Source organism: Entelurus aequoreus, linkage group LG04, assembly GCF_033978785.1.
Source record: "Entelurus aequoreus isolate RoL-2023_Sb linkage group LG04, RoL_Eaeq_v1.1, whole genome shotgun sequence".
NCBI lineage: Eukaryota > Metazoa > Chordata > Actinopteri > Syngnathiformes > Syngnathidae > Entelurus > Entelurus aequoreus.
In genome coordinates, this window is record NC_084734.1 from 89,564,155 (window position 1) to 89,585,476 (window position 21,322).

A 21,322-nucleotide genomic window follows, 5' to 3' on the forward strand; every position below is an offset into this window, starting at 1 on the left:
ATCAATACAGTCTGCAGGGATACAGTCCATAAGCACACATGATTGTATTTCTTTATGAAAAATAAATAAATAAAAAATAAAAAATAAAAAAATAGCTACAAAAAGGTTGGGGACCACTGAATTAGAGTACAATACTGTATGCCCGTATGTGGGCTCTGTACCGAGGATGTCGTTGTGGCTTGTACAGCCCTTTGAGACACTTGTGATTTAGGGCTATATAAATAAACATTGATTGATTGATTGATTGATATATAGTGCAATGCGCCATATGGCCTCCAGGTCGCTGGAGGGCGCGCTTGCAGTTGATAACACTGCGTCTTTCCAGCTTGCGTTTCCGTGAGGAGACTCGCAACATCAACATTTGTTAGATTCAATTGACTTTTTTTTTCTTCTAGTAAAAAGCGCTGCGTTAAAAGTGGTAAGCCTTTTTTCAAGACAGGCTCGGGTTGAGGTTTATAAATTCAGTAGTGGGTGAAACGGGGTTTATTCTCAGTCGTTATGTGAAACCTTACGTTAGCAAGTGGCTAACATTAGCCTGGTAGCTGCTGCTAACGGGCGAAAGAAACACTACTTGTGTGCCTTCTGCTCTTTGAAATGTTGTTTTGTGTTTTATTCTGCGAGAAAGTCATCTTTGAACAACCTTATTAGTACCTCAAGCTCCATGTACAAAGCAAAATGATCTAATATTATCTTATACCATTTGTCCACTTATGTTGTTTTAGGTGTCTTGAGGATGTCGGGGCAGAAGCGTCCTGCAGACCCCAGCGGTCCCCCCTCGTCCTCGGGTGTGCACCCCGAAAAGCGAAGGGAACGGGATGGTGAGGACGGAGGAGGTTCCGGTGTCAGCGCGGCTGCAGGTGGGAGCACAGCGGTTGAGACCGTCATCAAACTTGGAGGTGTTTCCAACTCGGTGAGATGGTTATTTTGCACAGTCAGCCTGTAACGTGAACCAAATATGTGTGAATGTTCTTGCTAATTGTTGCGTTTCAGGAAGAACAAGATATCAAAGCTCTCCAGACAAAGAACCGTAAACTGGGAGAATCCTTAGATCAAAGACAGGTGCGTGATTTGAGCTTTCCCCTGAACATTTTGGACATGTGTGCTTTTAATGATCAGGGCTAAGATTGACCTCTGGGTTTTGCGGTTTTGCAGGGGATTGAAGATGAACTACGAGAGAGAATCGAAAGACTAGAGACGCGCCAGGCCACCGATGATGCAAGTCTGCTGATCCTCAATAGATACTGGAATCAGGTGAACATCCAGGACACACTAGACCAGTTCTGGGCAATATACGGCCCATTAAGATTTTCAATCCGGCTCGCCGGACGTTCTACATAATTTTTTTAGACCTTTAACATTAACACTGTAGCCGCCATTATGATGTGTAGTGCTGTTTTTTAAAGGCCTACTGAAAGCCACTACTAGCGACCACGCAGTCTAATAGTTTATATATCAATTATGAAATCTTAACATTGCAACACATGCCAAACTTACAGAGTCCAATTTTAAATTTCACGCCACACTTCCGGTTAAAAATGTTTTATTATGCTGACGTATGCGTGTGACGTCACGAGGGCAAGGGAAGTATTCGGAGCCCGGAGAAAAAACTCTGTTTTCATTTCATAATTCCACAGTATCCTGGACATCTGTGTTGGTAAATCTTTTGCAATTTGTTTAATGAACAATGGAGGCTGCAAAGAAGAACGTTGTAGGTGGGATCGGTGTATTAGCGGCTGGCTGTAGCAACACAACAAGGACTTCTTACCCTGATAGCAGACGCCTAGCCGATGCTAGCCGCCAAACCCACGGATGAAGTCCTTCGTCGCGCCGTCGATCGCTGGAACGCAGGTGAGCACGGCTGTTGAGGAGCAGATGAGGGCTGGCTGGCGTAGGTGGAGCGCTAATGTTTTTATCATAGCTCTGTGAGGTCCGGTTGCTAAGTTAGCCTTAGCGTCATTAGCAACAGCATTGTTAAGCTTTACCAGGCTGAGAATTATTAACCGTGTAGTTACATGTACATGGTTTAATAGTATTGTTGATCTTCTGTCTATCCTTCCAGTCAGGGATTCATGTATTTTGTTTCTATCTGCATTTGAGAACGATGCTATCACGTTAGCTCAGTAGCTAAGTGTGTCACCGATGTATTGTCGTGGAGATAAAAGTCACTGTGAATGTCCATTTCGCGTGCTCGGCTCTCATTTTCAAGAGGATATAGTATCCCAGGTGGTTTAAAATACAAATCCATGATCCACAATAGAAAAAGGAGAGAGTGTGAAATCCAATGAGCCAGCTTGTACCTAAGTTACGGTCAGAGCGAAAAAAGATACGTCCTGCACTGCCTCTAGTTCTTCACTCTAACGTTCCTCATCCACGAATCTTTCATCCTCGCTCAAATTAATGGGGTAATCGTCGCTTTGTCGCTCCAAATCTCTCTCGCTCCATTGTAAACAAAAGAAAATTGTGAGGAATATTACCTCCTGTGACGTCACGCTACTTCCGGTACAGGCAAGGCTTTTTTATCAGCGAGCAAAAGTTGCGAACTTTATCGTCGATTTTCTCTACTAAATCCTTTCAGCAAAAATATGGCAATATCGCGAAATGATCAAGTATGACACATAGAATGGATCTGCTATTCCCGTTTAACTAAAAAAAATTCATTTCAGTAGGCCTTTAAACGACCATAAGTCTTGAGCTATAGAAAGTATTTCAAAGTTTGAAATCTGCACTTTTGGGTGTTATAGGAGTTATTACGGTAATTCTGCAAAACTGCAGGAAATACAATAAAATGCCGGACAAACAGATTTAAGAACACTTTTTACCCGAGAGCAATAGTGTCGCTGAACACAAGACAAGAATGACTGTGCATGTGAGCTGTATGCTTGGTATTTTTATGTATTTGATCTATTTTTATCTATTTATAATGTTTTTATGTGTTATTATGAATTTGCACTAAATTAGTTTTGCTTACATTTTCGTTGTACAATGTACAATGACACTAAAGATCTATTCTATTCTAATCTACGTCACAGCAGCTCAGACAAGGAACAAAGCAGAGTGGGCAGGGTTTGTTTTCAGAGCAGCCAGCCCGAAACGCGTGTCAGAAATTTCTATGTGATATCTTATTGTAGGTGTTTATTACACTTTGCATTCATATTTTTCTGTTTTTTAAATTGTTGTTGTGTTTTGCTTGATTATAAAAGATACACAACTATCGAGGAGCTGGTCTGAGAAGTAAAAGAGGAGCGACGTTCGTATGTTGTTGATATTCAGTGTTTTATTGTTCATAGTTATTAATATTGTAAATCCCACTTTCTTTATATTAACGTACATTTTGGGTGTCCCATTCAGTAAAAAACTGTAAAATTCCATTCCGCTTTTTTTGAGGTGGTCTGTCATAACGTTTTTAGAACTCTTATCGGACATTGTGACTTTTGGTCAATACCAAAAGTCACAATGAGCACTAATTTGTTCCTGGAAAAAAAGAGAACCATACACACATACTGTACAGCATATTTTTACAGCTAAATGTGTATATATGAGGTAAACACATACACATAGGCCCCCCAGACACATTGTTTTCTCTCAATGTGGCCCCCGAGTCAAAATATTTGCCCAGCTCTGCACTAGACCAACGGTCAGCAACCCGCGGCTATCAAGCCGCATGCGGGTGTTTAGCACCGCTCCAGTGGCTCCCTGGAGCTTTTTCAAAAATGGAAAAAGATGGGAGGGAAATATATTTGTTGCTTTAAAAAAAATTCTGTAGGAGGTAGTGTTGTCTCGATACCAATATTTCGTACCGGGTTGTGTTTTGGAGGCGGTATAGTACCGAATATGATTCATTAGTATCGCGGTACTATACCAATACCGGTATACCACACAACCCTAGTAGGAGGACAAACATAACACATACCTTCCTAATTGTTACAAAGCCCACTGTGTAATATGTTTGTGTTTATGCTTCACTGATGACAGTATTTGGCCAGCGCTGTTTTGTCTTACTAATTTCGGCGGTCCGTGAACTCACCGTAGTTGGTTTACGTGTACAACTTTCTCCGTCGCTGCCACAGAAAGACGTGTTTAATGCCACTCCTTCTTTGTCTCATTTTGTCCACCAAATGTTTTATGCTGTGCGTGAATGCACAAAGCTGAGCTTTGTTGATGTTATTAACTTGGGTGGAGTGCTAATAATTGACGCTAACATGCTATTTAGGCTAGCTGTGTGTACATATTGCATCATCATGCTTCGTTTGTAGCTATATTTTAGTTCATAAAATTTCCTTTATGTCCTCTTTGTATTTAACGCACATTTGCATATCTCATGACACATTATCTGTATGTAATATTGGCTGCATTTCTGATTGTGTGCCATGTTGTTCCAGACCACAGCAAACGTTACTCAGCTTGCAAAGATTGTAATAAATCCATTAGTAGAAGACCGCTTGTCCTTTCCTTTAACTTGGGCACACACATCTATACTTTTGGCAGTGTTAAGCCAGTAATTTCCAGGAGTTATCTCACCCTCTGAGACACTTACTTAATGTGTTGCCTTCATTATAACACTTACATAAGGCTTTTAACTTTTTGCGGCTCCAGACAGATTTGTTTTTGTATTTTTGGTCCAATATGGCTCTTTCAACATGTTTGGTTGCCGACCCCTGCACTAGACCAACTTAAGCACCATGAAAAATTGCAACAGAATGTTTAATGGTCTGCTTCCTTTGCTTTCAGTTTGATGAAAATATAAAGCTGTTCATCAGGCGTTATGACCAATCGCCCAGCGAACCTGAGAAGTCTCCAACAATAGAGGGAAGGAACCTAAAGCCAGAAACCCCTGAACCTGATGGAGACTCTAATCAAGAGAGGGCCAAGGACAGAGGTAAAAAATGACACATCATTGTGCACAGGAGAGGAAGACGTTGCTATTCCATGGATTCTCTATTCTATGCTCTGTTGTCACGCAGGCCACCAGGGAGAGACGTCCAACTCTTTCCTGGCCACGCTGGCCAGCAGCACCAGTGAGGAGATGGAGGCAGAGCTCCAAGAGAGAGTGCAGTCCAGTCAGATGCAGGCTGCTCGTATTGTGGAGATCTACAAGTGCCTGAAGAGCACTGTGGACCAGCTAAATGCAGACGTGGACTCCGGAGTTGGTGAGTTAAAGAGAAACATCTAATTAATGTGAACATGTGTAGAGAGCAGTAGAATGAATTGCAGCTCTCCCAAAGTGCTTCACGATAGTCCATTACAGTGGATGCTTTCTTCCTTAGGAGGTAGTTTGTGGCCTGCAGCTTCCAAAATCAATGCACTCCTGACCAGTGAAAACGAGCGTCTTCAACAGATGACTGAAGACCTCAAGCGGAAACACAGTCACATGACCAGTGAGGTAGGCATCTAAAACCGTGTTGTTTTGGTAATTAGCTTTTTTTTTACATTATAAAGACTATTAGAGCTCCCTTATTGTACTATTTTTCAACCATTTGAAATATGTTTGAGATCGCAATTTTGTATTAAAATATAGTCTTTATACGTACACTTTGAACGTTATACAGTTGACTAGGGCTGCACGGTTTCAGTAAAAATGTGTATCGCGATTGGTTTTTTACTTAGAATTAAAATCCCGATTCTCTGGCATGATTGTTATCTGCTTCCAATCCTTATTCGCCTTCTTTCTTTTTGGAAAATTGTTCTGTCCGCGCTCACTGTTTTTCACAAATTTGTGCAGATGGTGGTAGTGTTGACATTTTTCTCTGCTTGCTCAATTCTGACCGTCAAAAACGCTGCAGGAGTTAACCATTTAATTTGAGATAGATATATTTTTGCGTTTTCCTCCATCATGGCCAACTTTCTGGTTGTTAAACCAGCACACAGTGGACGGCGTGGCGCAGTTGGGAGAGTGGTCGTGCCAGCAATCTGAGGGTTCCTGGTTCAATCCCCACCTTCTACCAACTTCGTCACGTCCGTTGTGTCCTTGAGCAAGACACTTCACCCTTGCTCCTGATGGGTCATGGTTAGGGCATTGCATGGCAGCTCCCGCCATCAGTGTGTGAATGTGGAAATAGTGTCAAAGCGCTTTGAGTACCTTGAAGGTAGAAAAGCGCTATACAAGTATAACCCATTTACCATTTAATTTCACACTGTACCTTTCTTTTACTACAACATTGGGCCTGAAGGTTTTGGAATTCAATGGAAAGTCTGGAAAATGGCTATTGGAATATTTGCCAATATGTGGTGTTATTTGGTAGATTAAGCATCGAAAGGGCAGTGGATGTATTTATATACACTAGTTACAATTAATTCTGGGCTGATGATTTTCCTATGTCTTTGTCATTTCTTGTCAGTATGGATGTGAAATGATCCTAAAGTTTAGTCATTATGGTTTAAAATAAGTCTTAAAATTGACTTCTTGAAACCTGCAGAACCCTCGAGCAAGAACTTTGCTTATTGTTATTATTGCTGTTGAGCATACCGACAAAAGGGTTGAAAAAAACACTCTGACCTCCTTGTGTCTATTAGAGTAGTTGGGTATAGCATTACATGGTTGCGGCTATTGACATCTGTTTGCTTGCCTTGTACACTTTCATCATACTGTACTTTCATCATACTGTACTTTGTGATGCCGTTAAAAGTTGTTTGAAGAGATTTGTAGTGTTGTCAATGCCGCGACGACAGCAAAACACATTTCACAATGCACTTTCATTTTTGAATTAAAAACCTGGCTTCAAACACACCTGTGAAGTGAAAACCATTTCAGGTGACTACCTCTTGAAGCTCATGGAGAGAATGCCAAGAGTGTGCAAAGCAGTAATCGGAGCAAAGGGTGGCTATTTTGAAGAAACTACAATATAAAAACATGTTTTACGCTATTTCACCTTTTTTTGTTAAGTTATTTAGGGCTATATAAATAAACATTGATTGATTGATTGATTGATGTGTTCATTCATAGTTCTGATGCATTCAGTAACAATCTACAATGTAAATAGTCATGAAAATTTAAAAATAACGCATTGAATGAGAAGGTGTCCAAACTTTTGGCCTGTACTGTATATGCATTTGTTTTTTAAAGAGGATGAAAGTTATGACAAGAAGAAAAATGTGTTTTATTTCAACTTTTTCCCCTAAATTGAGGTTGTAATTGTCCGATTTACTTGATCGATCAAACAATCTAATCACTCGATTGCTAAAATAAGCGGTAGCTGCAGCCCTACAATATATTTTCCAAAAAAACATAAAATATTGTTCTTGCTTCTCAAGAGCAATAATATTATATTTGAGTGTTTTATCTTTTTGCCGTTTTAATTTGTAAATATTTTAGAGTGTTTCTAAACGGTGTGCTTCACTTGCAGTTAATGTGACATAACGCGGGTTGACTTCCTGTTGCAGATACGTCCATGTATTCATCTAAAGAGAACACAGCCCGTGTTTCCCATAAACTGCCAAGATACCTGTGGCGGTGGGGGCGTGGTTATGGGCGTGGTCACAATGACATCATCGAGTAATTTGCATAATTTACTACAATGATATGATTTTCTCTAAAAAGGCTCAAAAAATGTATACTTACTAATTAATAATAACAGTTTTGTTTTAAACGTCCATCCATCCATTTTACAATATAATTACAACACTTTATGTACATATTTATATACAGATTTGAACAATAAGTTATTCACTGAAATATATTTATTAATTGTGGTTCTTACAAAAAATATATCTTATAAAATATAAAAGCTAAAATGTCTCTTAAAGCTCTGCCCCTTTAATTAGTGCATACTAAATAATTTAACTTTAGCCTACTACTACAAGCATATTATTTACCAGCAACATAAAGTGAAACAGAGGCAGAGGTGTCCTGCCACAGTCAGTAACAAATAAACAGAAAACAGTAGTGGTCAAATACAAATAAGGCAACAAGAGAAGTATCCTACACTTCTCTTTTGTAAAGTAAATGTGAACAGCCTATATGGGCATCTACATCAACTATATGATTTGCCTGAGAAGCTGGACAGGACAAAAAAAATCTATTTGTGGCGGACATAATTCTTTCGTGGGGGGCCGCCACAAATAAATGAATGTGTGGGAAACACTGCAGCCAGTAGGTTCAACATGCAATATCTTAGTTGCTCAGACAGCAATGTGTATACAAGTTTAGTTTGGGGGTATGACCCTTGTACTGTAGAAAGATGTTAATATGTCCTTGTGTTCATGTCAGCATTTCAGAAAACTGGCGATTAAAAATTGTAAATAGATTTTACTTGTAGAGCGCTTTTCTACCTTCAACGTACTCAAAGCGCTTTGACACTGTTACCACATTTGCGTACTGATGACACAGCACCAGGAGCACCTGGGGGGTTCAGGATACTTTGACATGATGATTAAATCCACAACCTTCAGTTGGGAGACAACCACTCTATCACCTGAGCCATGCTGCCCTGCTTAGCGCACTAGATGCCAGCTAGCATTTTACGGTGCTAATTGCCAGCTTGCGTTTAGCACGCTAATTGCTCCTGCGGAAAATAAGCAGTGTCACCATGCAGAGAGTTTATCCAAGTGCGGTAATCACTCAATCTTTTACGATAATTAGGATTTACAACGTCAATGCTAACCGCCTAGAATTTTACTGCGTTTAATTATTAATAACGGTAATCTTTACATCCCAAGGTGTAGGTATTGCATGCCAAGGCATAGAGCGTGTTATATCGGGGGTGTCGAACGTGTTTTCAGTCATGGTTGCCCTCAGAGGGCCGCATGTAACAGTGAATATAAGAATATAAAAGTATAATTGCCTCATATTATTGCCTATTTGGTTATTTGATTTTTGTACGTACAAATTGATGGATAACTTGCTTTGAAATCGTAAGTCAAGGTGACAAGCAGATAATTAAGTATCAACAAGAAGAGTATACAATATCTTCATTGCTAAATTTTAACCAAATACAATATTTTAAGTTTTACCAATTTTATTTTGTTACACGCAGTCAAACTGGTTTTTAAATGCTTGGATAACTCTGCTCCGCAAGGCAATTACAAGACTGCAAAGTGGTACCAGATCTACCACCCGAGCAACGTCAAAAGGCAACTGTTACGTTCCATTCCGTAGAACATCTTTTGCCCAGACTGCCTTTTCAATAAAAGGACCACAACTAAGGAACTCTCTACCTGACACTTTGAAAAGTATACCTGCACTTGTCACTTTCAAAAAACAAACACAATTGTGGCTAGTTGAGCAACAATCATGTTCTCTCGTTTAGTTTTTACTAATTGGTTTTTATCTAGACTGCACTTTGTCTGTGTTATTATTATTATTATTATTGGCTTTTATCTAATTTGCACTTTGTCTATTTTATTACTATTATCATTATTATCGACTCCTCTTTGCCATATTCTTTTTATTTTCCTATTTTTAATGATGTTAGATCTGTGTTGTTGTTGTGGACAAGGGTTGTAAATTAGCTTTGGCTACAAACACTATGATGCATACATTGGATAACTGTTTCAGATATCTATGTTTCTGTATCTGTCCCTATTTCAAATAAACCTTTATATATATATATATATATATATATATATATATATATATATATATATATATATATATATATATATATATATATATATATATATATATATATATATATATATATATATTGTTGTTTTTACAAACTATCATACGGTATATAATAATTAGGGGTGCTAAAAAATGTGTTTTTTTTATCACATTCAAATCCCGATTTTGTTGTTGTTGTAATTTTCAAAAATCTAATTTATTTTATCTTTTTGGACGAATTAAAATAAATCAAAATAATTTAGGCCATCTCTATGCTTACTTGGTGCAGCAACCAAAAGGAGGTTTTGTAACCTATAAGCGGTTTTGTTATTTGTTGTTATTATTATACCAAATAATACATTGCAAAAATCAGTTTGAAACGAGAATCGAGTATAGATTATGAATCAAATCCTCACCCCAAGAATCGGAATCGAATGGTGAGGTGCCCAAACATTCACACCAATAACAATTAAATATATTTGTAAATATAACAAAGTTTAAAACGTATGAAATTTCATGTATTACATACATTTTTTTCTGTCAAAATGGAAACAACGAAAACATTTAGTAAGAAAGATGAAGTATGCACATTATTCCCAGGCTTTCGCAGTCCACATTAAATGACATGTCGGGCCGTATCTGGCCCCCGGGCCTCGAGTTTGACATGTGTGCGTTATATCTTGTCCTCTCTTTCTTACCTGTCCAGTCCCGATCTCTGGCCCGCGCTGCAAACAAGGCAGACCAGCGTGTCAGCGAGCTGCAGGTTCTGATCGAAGAGCTTCAGTGGGATATGGAGAAGATACGTCGGCGAGAAAATCGCCTTAATGCGCACATGAGCGAAATACTTGAAAGGGTGAGGTGGAATTAATTACCAGGCTATTTACCGTGTATGGTTTGAAATGACACTTTCTGTCATCAAATCAGGTAAACAGCAAAGGCTATAAGGTGTGTGGGGAGGCCAGCAGTGTTTGTGGAACCATCACAATCAACAAGAGGAAGGTGGGAACATTTTACAATTTAATATTGCATTGATAGTACCCACATGTTTCATTGTAACTATTTTCCTCACTTTTTTTGCTTTGCTCCTTTTGTAATTTTTTTTTTTTTTAATCCTACTTGTGCAGTTTGAGGAAATGGACAGCGAGTTGGAGGAGAACCAAGAGCTGGCAGACAATCGTTTCACTGAGCTGCAGAAACTCCAGCAAGACCTCCAAAATGTGCTGCAGGAGAACAACAACATGAAGGTGCGTGTCATAAAACAGTACATTACAGTGGGAGAGCCGTTTTCCTCAGTAATGTGTTCCAAAATGTCAGACGCAGACCGAATTGTGTGAATAACAAAGGCAATTTTACCATAAAAATGAGAGATGTCCGATAATGGCTTTTTTGCCGATATTTCGATATTGTCCAACTCTTAATTACCGATTCCGATATCAACCGATACTGATATATACGGTCGAGGAATTAACACATTATTATGCCTAATTTTTTGTGATGCCCTGCTGGATGCATTAAACAATGTAACAAGGTTTTCCAAAATAAGAGAACAACTTCAACTCAAATTATGGAAAAAAGTGCCAACATGGCACTGCCATATTTATTATTGAAGTCACTAAGTGCATTATTTTTTTTTAACATCCCTCAAAACAGCAGCTTGGAATTTGGGACATGCTCTCCCTGAGATAATCCTGATACCCACTACAACTATGGGGGAATACTATACTTTGACTTTCGTTAAGTCTAAGAAAGTGCATTATTATTATTTTTTTTTTTTAAACATGCCTCAAAACAACAGCTACAAAAACAATGAAGGCACACAGCTTCAGTCCAGAGTATACTACAGTAATACAGTAAACAATAACATAGTCCTCATTTAGTGCAAGACTGCCTGGCATACTGTATAACAGGAAATTATAAACTGGGCTCAATCTGCCCTGCTCTATGAGTAACACAAATGTGCTGCAAGCTAGTGGTGAGTGCTTGAAGTGGCCTAGCAGTCAGCCAGAGCTTCTGAAATGCTGCGTTGAGACAGGGCATCTCCGTTCACTGCAAGCTGCAAAGTGTGCGCCATGCAGGGCAGACTATCCACACCAAACTCCACCGTCGTGCGTTGTCCCTGACCAAAACGGGAGTTTTCGCTCCGGGGTGGTTTTTGTTGTATTTTTGTTTTTTCTCGGCGGAGTCTTTAAGCGACAACTGTGTGGTACAACTTTTTCCCGGTGTTTGCTTTTCACCCATCTTCCGCTTGTATTCATGGTGTATCTCCTTATGATTCTTGAAGAGGTGGGAGATCAAATTGCTCGTATTAAAGGAAGACGTCTTGGTTCCTCCTCGCATAACCAACTTTTTGCAGTCATTACAAATTGCCAGTTTTTTATCCGTCAGACACACTTTAAAATAATCCCAAACCATAGACATGGTGTCGTTCGTCAGTCATCGAGCTAATAAAGCGTGTCTAAAAGGATTGGAAAAGTCTCTAGGAAAAAATATCAAAGTACATTGTACAATGTGAAGTGAAGTGAATTATATTTATATAGCGCTTTTTCTCAAGTGACTCAAAGCGCTTTACATTGTGAAAACCCAATATCTAAGTTACATTTAAACCAGTGTGGGTGGCACTGGGAGCAGGTGGGTAAAGTGTCTTGCCCAAGGACACTACGGCAGTGACTAGGATGGCGGAAGCGGGGACAATAAGCAGTAACAATTGAAAAATAAAGCAAAACGATATAATGTAAGAAAAAATATATGTTAATACTATAATAAGAACAGACTTATTTTAAATGTATGTATATTTTTTTGCCTTTTTAAAGAAAGTATATGTATAATGTCATATTGACCACGTCCCTAGCCACGCCTCCACCGCTACAGGTATCTTAACCCTTAACCCTGAATAGTGTTTTCAGCATTTGTTATCAAAGTGCCTATACTTGCAACTTTCTTTGGTCCCATGGTGGCTAATTTTGCAGCCGTACTTGATTAAAAGAGACCAGTGGTGTGACTCTGTTAGTTAGCAAATACTGTAGCTACAGAGTTAAACAGTGATGACATTAAATGGCAACAGAATGACTTCTGGGTGAGGAGTTGAAAGCAGGTGAACACAGACACATTATGAGCACAATTGCACTCATGCGGTTGTTTTAATAACACAACAAGACTCGGTCACCAACACCTGTGATTCTTTGTTTGGGCACTCGAGTTCGGGAATTGCGCGCGGGCAATGGACCATTCAATGTTTACTTATATAGCCCTAAATCACGAGTGTCTCAAAGGGCTGCACAAGCCACAACAACAATCCTCGGCTCAGATCCCACATCAGGGCAAGAAAAAACTCAACCCAATGGGATAACAATGAGAGACCTTGGAGGGGACCCCAGATGTGGGGACCCCTCCCCCCCCCCCCCCCCCCCGGGCGACCGGTGCAATGGCCGTCGAGTGGATCTAGCATAATATTGTGAGAGTCCAGTCCATAGTGGATCTAACATAATAGTGTGAGAGTCCAGTCCATAGTGGATCTAACATAATAGTGTGAGAGTCCAGTCCATAGTGGATCTAACATAATAGTGTGAGAGTCCAGTCCATAGTGGATCTAACATAATAGTGTGAGAGTCCAGTCCATAGTGGATCTAACATAATAGTGAGAGTCCAGTCCATAGTGGATCTAACATAATAGTGTGAGAGTCCAGTCCATAGTGGATCTAACATAATAGTGTGAGAGTCCAGTCCATAGTGGATCTAACATAATAGTGAGAGTCCAGTCCATAGTGGATCTAACATAATAGTGTGAGAGTCCAGTCCATAGTGGATCTGACATAATAGTGAGAGTCCAGTCCATAGTGGATCTAACATAATAGTGAGAGTCCAGTCCATAGTGGATCTAACATAATAGTGTGAGAGTCCAGTCCATAGTGGATCTAACATAATAGTGAGAGTCCAGTCCATAGTGGATCTAACATAATAGTGTGAGAGTCCAGTCCATAGTGGATCTAGCATAATAGTGAGAGTCCAGTCCATAGTGGATCTAGCATAATAGTGAGAGTCCAGTCCATAGTGGGGCCAGCAGGAGATCATCTTGAGCGGAGACAGGTCAGCAGCGCAGAGACGTCCCCAACTGATGCACAGATGAGTGGTCCACCCTGAGTCCCGACTTTGGACAGCTAGCGTCTCATCTGTGGTCACCGAATCTGTGCACCCCCCTCCACGAAGGAGAGGGGGGCAGAGCAAAAAGAAACAGCAGATCAACTGGTCTAAAAGGTTAAAGACTAGTTTTTTAGTCCAATGTCTGGCTGTATATAAGACGGTGAAGTGGCCTGTACAAAGCCAAGCTTTCACACTCAGAGTTTGAGCTCACACCAGTTTTTCTTTCTCTCTCTCAGGCAGAGCTGCTGAGTCGAGCAGAGTGCATGGTGAGGGAAACCTCTGAATATCGCTGTCTGCAGTCTCAGTTTTCTGTGCTCTACAACGAGTCTTTGATACTCAAGGCTCAGTTGGATGAGACACGTGCTCGTCTCAACACGACTAGGACGGCACGACTTCGACAACTGGAGCACATGGAGGCAAGTTGGTGTGTTTCCGCAAATTGAGCTTTGCTTCACTGATACTGTTTTCGGTGCGAACAGAATGACGAGGTGACACTGCAGAGGAAGGTTCGCACTGAGGTGTTTCAGCTGGAAGATACACTGGCTCAAGTCAGGAAGGAGTATGAGATGCTGCGCATCGAATTTGAACAGACTCTGGCCGCCAACGAGCAGGCGGGTGTGTTTCCAGGGGTGCTGCTTGCAAACACAGCATTAAACCTGAAACTGCTTGAGGTCGGCAGTTTATGATCCTTGTGTGTGAAGGTTGATAATGCGCTCTTCTGTCATCAGGCCCTATAAACCGAGAGATGCGCCATTTGATCAGCACCCTACAAACTCACAACCAGCAGATGAAGGGAGAGGTTGTAAAATTCAAGCTGAGGCTAAGAGAGACACAAGCTGAACTCAACCAGGTTGGATGCAAAGAGAAAGTCAATCTTTAAGAATTTGATGTAGAAAAACACAAGGGAATAAATAGCTGATGTATTTTATTGTCTGCGTAGATCTGCGTTTCAAAGGGGAACACCGTCTTGCAATCTCAGTCCAGCACAGAGATGGATGTGAAGGAGGAGACGTCTCCTATGACAACCTCGATCTCAGGGGACTCGGTAGTCAAGACTGAGCCTCCTGACAACGGCTCTTCTACGCCGAGCAGCACTGGTTGGTCCAAGTTGAATTGTTTACATTTTATTTGTTACAATGTGGGACATTTTGCAATCTCTAAGGGTGAACACAAATCAATTTAAGGATGCTCCTGTTTGTGGTCATTTTGACACAATTTTTATCGTAGAAAATCAGGGAAATAATCCGTTTTTGCTTCAAAGTGGAGCTATTACAAAACTTATATTAACTGGACAAACAATGTTCACTGTGAACTGTCATAAAAGTGTAAATATAACTGTTGATACATAGATACAGACTAGAGCTGCAGCTATCGATTATTTCAGTTATCGAGTAGTTGAATTAATCAAGTTATGGTATAAAACAGGCCAATGACCCCCAAGCTGATGGAACAGGAACCCCCTACTTGTATATCCTGCATTAAATTGGGTTTTTAATTAAACTGACCCTAAATATACCTTGTTATTGTGCAATTGTAAGATATTTGAAGAATACAGTATAGCGCCACTAATAGCTAGCTGGCAGCTAGTGCCGCTAATGATTAGCTTGCCACTGGAGCGCTAATGGCTAGCTATCTTATATGCTAAGATTATTATAATAGTATACATACTTATCAATGTTTTTATTTTAAACCTTGACAGTGCAGAGAGTAGGGTGGTCATGTCACTGCCATTTATAAACAAAAGTTAATGTGTATTTAAAGACATTTACGGTTATGAAAAAAAATTCAGTTGGAACATTAAAAAATGATATTGTCCCCTGTTAAATAACTAGTATAAAACACATTTTTGCCTCAATTTGTATTTTAGGGGAAATAATTGACATAACAATATTGTTTGCTTGCCTTTACCTTCATTCTTTATGTATAATAAATGCACATCATTATCATTGACATTTCACTTTCAACATGTGTGCAATAATCAAAATACTCTGAAAACATTTGTTTTTAACTCCGTTGTTAACTGCCACCCACACACCACCACGCTCACGTTCACTGTATTGCAGCGGTCATGCAAAAACTATGTCTGTGTGTATGTAGTTCCGGGCACTCTTTGTGGTCCGGATTTTATGAATTTTAGTAGTTACACTTATTAAACAATAACTGAAGCAACAGAATGCAAAAACAAAAATGTTTTTTTCTAATCGGTTAATCCTTGCAGTCCTAATGCAGACATTAAAACAATACAACACTGTCTTTTTTTACTCAAATGTGTTAAAAAAAAGTTAACCCCTGTAAACAACAAAAAAACACTGTGCCTTAACTTTGTTTTGTAAGCGCTAATGTTTCATAGTTCATCTTTGAACTGAGCTCTTATGAAGCACACTGAGATCTTGCATGATAACATCATGTGTAAAGCTTACTTAAATTTTGAATTTTTGTACAGTTTAACTGACCCACATTCCCCGAAAATTACAAATTGTTCCGCTGTATTTAGAATATCATAGCGGTTTGTCGTTGTGATTCTCTCTCTCTCCAGGCACATTAGTTAAATCAGAGCCAGGAGTCGAACCTGAGGTGTCCGTCAAAGAGGAGGCGAAGGATGAGAAGAAAGAAAAGGAAGAAAAAAAAGACATTGTTATCAAGAAAGAAGAGAAAGACAGAGAGCGGGAGAGGGAAAAGGAGAGAGACCGGCCAACACGCAGCGGCATAAAGGAAGAGAAGGATAAATCAGGGAGTAGCCACCAATCTGAGGAATCTTCTGGGGAGCGCCTTTCTTCAGCTGGGGTGCCAAAAAGGAAAGAGATGGAGCAGCTAAAGATCGTCAGAGTGGAGCTCAAGTGAGTGATATGTGTGTAGCACATGGTTTTGTCAGGTATATTTTTAAAATTTTCTGGACTATAAGGCGCACTTAAAATGCTTTTTTTCCCTCAAAACTCGACAGTGCGCCTTATAACCTGGTGCGCTTAATGTACAGAATAATTCTGGTTTTGCTTTCCGACCTCAAAGCTGTTTTTATTTGGCACATGGTGCAATGATAAGTGTGACCAGTAGATGGCAGTCAAACATAAGCGATACGTGTAGACTGCAATATAAAGGCAGTCACACATAGGAGATAGGTGTAGACACCATTATGACTCAAGTAAACACCAACATTTTATATGTTCCATTGAAAATATAGAACATTACACACGGTGCTCAAAAATCTATCAAAATGTTTTAGTACGACAATGGTAAGCTATGAAGCCGCACCGCTTGATGGATTGTACTGTGCTTCAACATACACATACTATGGTGTGTGTATAAGGTAAGACACATTATCTGGCGTTTTGTTTCACAGTATTATGCAAAAGCAACTTTTCTTACCTTCTGGTACCTGCTGATCTGTATTTGGGATTGCATAATTCCTGAAAAATTGCGCGCGTCCGCCTTTGTAGTCCGTAGTTGATAAGCTTCTTCTTTTTCTCTATCTTCTTATGGGACATTCATCCTCCGCTGTTGCCATTTCTAATACAAAGTAGTGTAAAATTCTTACTAGGGATGATGTTTGATAAGAAATTATCGAGTTCGAGCCTATTATCGAATCCTCTTATCGAAGCGATTCCTTATCGATTCTCTTATCGAATCCAGATAGGTTGTTGTATATCGAAAAAACCACAATATTTGGTTCGACAAAAGTTCACTTTTATTTTATAAGAAAAAATAAAATAAATAAATAATTATTGACTGTTACCCCCCTAAAAAAAAATAAAAAAAAAATATTGACTGTTGTTACCCAAACTATATTAAGTGGGATTTTTCAGAAAAACAAATATATACAGTAACACAAAAACAACCTGTCTCTGTGATAACTATAGGTGTATAAATAATAATATAGTGTTAAATAAAATCAGTCCCTTGGGCACAAAACTGGAAATAATACAGCTCTCCAAAAAGTTGCTGCTATTGGAACATACTAACTACACACACAGGCAGACAGCTAACAAACAATCCAAGACGTCTAATAAAGTTCCAAAGCAGATTAATCCATTTAGGCTCTTTATTGTTGTTGATCTTGCTTTGTCTTTTTCTATCTTTACTTTTATCTTTCACTGGACTGTTATTTATTTATTTTTTTTAAAACTGAAATACACACAATGACAAATGTATAAGCTATGTGATTCAATTAACATACTGAAATGTAATACACAATATGTAAATATTAGCTTCACACAAATATACAGTACTATCATCAAACAAATACTTCTGAGTGTTGAAACTATTTCGATGGTGGAAATATACGACTGGCAGCCATTTTAAGTCCTCAAATCATCCATTGAAACAGTGAACAAAAATCGTTTTTCAATAAACATCTTAGTTTTAAATGTAACCACTTTCCACCTTAATATTGAGTTACATAAACAAGTTAAACAGTTTACTTACAGACTTATCTTTTCCAAGGCTTGTAGGAGCTAACACAACTTGTCTACTTCTCAATTGTCTCATGAACTGAACTGACTCGCCAACCCGGAAGTGGCCAGACTAATGACGTGTAGTATTTTCATATCGCCACAAGGTGTCAGTAAGAGTCTACAATCAAATGGGCATACCATTGCCCATTTGAGATTCCCAGGGATTTGAATAAAGAACCAACTCTTTTTCTTTACTATAGTGGTCTCGATAACGGGTACCGGTTCTCAAAAAGGGATTCGAGTCTGAGGACTCGGTTCTTTTCTTATCGAACAACCGGGAAAATCGGTTTCGAGCATCATCCCTAGTTCTTACTTAAATCTGCCATGAAAGCGCTAAAACATACCGGTGCAGAGAGTTTACATTATTCACCCAAGGAACTTTAGTTATTAGAAAGTTCCGGTCGGATGGTTTTTCACGGGACACATTTCCGGCGGATGAGGAGATGCTGCTCCGTTATTGATTGAAGTAAAGTCTGAATGTCATTAAAACAGTTAGCTCCATCTTTTGACACTTCTTCCACTCCCGTCCTTGCACGCTACACCGCTACAAAAAAGATGACGGGGAGAAGACTCTGCAGAAGGTGAGCCACGTAAATAAGACCGCCCACAAAACGCCGCATCCGGAAGCGACTGTCAGAAAGTGGCTTGAAGATGATCTGTAAAACATAATCTATGCAACATTTTAACCATTACATGTTACGTAGACCACAAGGAAGTGTTTTACATTTAGAAAAAAATAAATAATAATGTGACTCCTTCAATGCGACCTATAATCCGGTGCGCCTTATATATGAAAAAAGATTGAAAATAGAGCATTCATCGGCAGTGCGGTAATTAGAATAGGTGTTTGCTTTGTTGGAGTCTGGCTGAAAGTGCTATTGGTGTAATAATGACTCTTACAATGACTATTCAGAAAAGCCCAGGAGTCCCAGAGGGAGATGAAGCTGCTCTTAGACATGTATCGCTCAGCCCCTAAGGAACAGAGAGACAAAGTCCAGTTGATGGCAGCAGAGAAGAAAGCCAAGTCTGAGGTGATCAGCCTCACACAAACCAGTTACTTGCCTGCAGTTTTTACGATGTTCTCAATCTTTACGATGATATTTTGTCAATTGTGCAAAGATGTTTTAAGATACTGTTTCTCCGATGATGCGGACTACAGGCAGAGGAGCTGCGTCAGAGGCTGAGGGAGCTCGAGGAACGAGAAAGGAGAGAGGGCAAGAAGATGGCCGACGAGGAAGCCTTAAGAAAGATTCGCTCAGTGGAAGAGCAGATCGACATCCTCAACAAAAAGCTCTCCATAGCAAAGCAGGTGTGTGAGTGTCAGACAGCTGAATGCTCACAACTTGGATCTTCTTCCTTTTAAAACGGCTGCCTGTGCAGGAGGAGGACGCCCTGCTGAGCGAGATGGACGTGACGGGCCAGGCCTTCGAGGACATGCAGGAACAGAACATTCGCCTGATGCAGCAGCTCCGAGAAAAAGATGACGCCAACTTCAAGCTGATGAGCGAGCGCATCAAGTCCAACCAGATCCACAAGCTGTTGAAAGAGGAGAAGGAGGAGCTGTCGGATCAACTGCTCACTTTAAAAACTCAGGTGAGCCTTGAGGGGAAATAGCGAGACCTAAACACAGGCACTTTTGTTTATGTGACCATCACGTCGGTTACAGTTGTGGTTTTTCATCTTATGTGTTGTGTGCTTTTCTGTTAGGTGGATGCCCAGCTACAGGTGGTGCGAAAGCTTGAGGAGAAGGAGCGCCTCCTGCAGGGCACTATTAGTACTGCTGAGAGAGAACTAGCTCTAAGAACACAAGCACTGGACATGAACAAACGCAAGGTAGCACATCACTTCCTCATCTTCACAAACTTTTGTTTTGCCTTTTTTACTGCTGATTTTGTCACCCTTAATGTACTATGGCTGTAGCTTTGCAGATAGTAACACACTATACTTAGCTATAGAGCATTTGAGAAGAATTGAGGTGGTAACTAAAGATGGTTCATAGTTTCCAATAGATATCGGCCGATTATCGGCACCAATATTTGGCATTTTGACGTACAGTACAGGCCAAAAGTTTGGACACACCTCATTTCAATGCGTTTTCTTTATTTTCATGACTATTTACATTGTAGACGTCCCACTGGGGTGAGTTTTTCCTTGCCCGTATGTGGGCTCTGTACCGAGGATGTCGCTGTGGCTTGTGCAGCCCTTTGAGACACTTGTGATTTAGGGCTGTATAAATAAACATTGATTGATAGATTGTCACTGAAGGCATCAAAACTATGACACCTGTGAAGTGAAAACCCTTTCAGGTGACTACCTCTTGAAGCTCATTGAGAGAATGCCAAGAGTGTGCAAAACAGTAATCAGAGCAAAGGGTGGCTATTTTGAAGAAAACAGAATATAAAACATGTTTTCGGTTATTTAAATTTTTTTTGTTAAGTACATAACTCCACATGTGGTCATTCATAGTTTCCATGCCTTCAGTGACAATCTACAATGTAAATAGTCATGAAAAAAAGAAAACCATTGAATGAGAAGGTGTGTCCAAACTTTTGGCTTGTACTGTATATATCAGTATCAGCCTCTTTATCGTTATTGGTCTTTTCTTATTAATGTAGTTATTTATTTGTTTTTCCAGCTACAACATAACTACATCAGCAGATACAATGCATACTGCACATATGATACCAGTATTGGTTATAATGGCGTTATTTTTTTCAGTAACAAGCAATTTACTTAAACACTGTTGCCATCGTTGCAACGCCGTTGCAGTTACTGAGAATGTGAAGTCGCGCCTTACTACAGTTTGGTTGAATGAAGCTCAAGGTGTCTGGTTTCAGCAAAGGTGGGGATGAGAAAATTATCGTCAATAGTGGAGAAATCCGCTGAAAAAGAGACATGATACACTAGTACAGTGGTTCTCAAATGGGGGTACGCGTACCCCTGGGGGTACTTGAAGGTATGCCAAGGGGTATGTGAGATTTTTTTTAAATGTCTGTCAAAAAGAAGTGTGAAAAGAAATGCAACAATGCAATATTCAGTGTTGACAGCCAGATTTTTTGTGGACATTTTCCATAAATATTGATGTTAAAGATTTCTTTTTTTGTGAAGAAATGTTTAGAATTAAGTTCATTAATCCAGATGGATCTCTATTACAATCCCCAAAGAGGGCACTTTAAGTTGATGATTACTTGTAATCTAT

General features: G+C 39.7%; 1 protein-coding gene across 1 annotated transcript in view; it reads left to right on the forward strand.

Annotated features, from left to right (window-relative positions):
• The first annotated feature begins 285 nt into the window (after positions 1 to 285).
• The window catches only part of rnf20 (ring finger protein 20, E3 ubiquitin protein ligase), a 29,663-nt gene continuing 8,626 nt past the window's right edge, over positions 286 to 21,322 (forward strand). Inside the window, exons 1-19 of the mRNA XM_062045967.1 lie at positions 286 to 418; positions 723 to 910; positions 991 to 1,059; positions 1,153 to 1,251; positions 4,729 to 4,876; positions 4,962 to 5,147; positions 5,265 to 5,380; positions 10,245 to 10,391; positions 10,463 to 10,537; positions 10,663 to 10,782; positions 13,912 to 14,091; positions 14,155 to 14,290; positions 14,404 to 14,525; positions 14,616 to 14,772; positions 16,212 to 16,512; positions 19,037 to 19,154; positions 19,283 to 19,432; positions 19,504 to 19,716; positions 19,831 to 19,956. Of these exons, the coding sequence (XP_061901951.1) occupies positions 734 to 910; positions 991 to 1,059; positions 1,153 to 1,251; positions 4,729 to 4,876; positions 4,962 to 5,147; positions 5,265 to 5,380; positions 10,245 to 10,391; positions 10,463 to 10,537; positions 10,663 to 10,782; positions 13,912 to 14,091; positions 14,155 to 14,290; positions 14,404 to 14,525; positions 14,616 to 14,772; positions 16,212 to 16,512; positions 19,037 to 19,154; positions 19,283 to 19,432; positions 19,504 to 19,716; positions 19,831 to 19,956 (2,640 nt within the window). The 5' untranslated portion in view covers positions 286 to 418; positions 723 to 733. The remainder of the gene's footprint in view (positions 419 to 722; positions 911 to 990; positions 1,060 to 1,152; positions 1,252 to 4,728; positions 4,877 to 4,961; positions 5,148 to 5,264; positions 5,381 to 10,244; positions 10,392 to 10,462; positions 10,538 to 10,662; positions 10,783 to 13,911; positions 14,092 to 14,154; positions 14,291 to 14,403; positions 14,526 to 14,615; positions 14,773 to 16,211; positions 16,513 to 19,036; positions 19,155 to 19,282; positions 19,433 to 19,503; positions 19,717 to 19,830; positions 19,957 to 21,322) is intronic.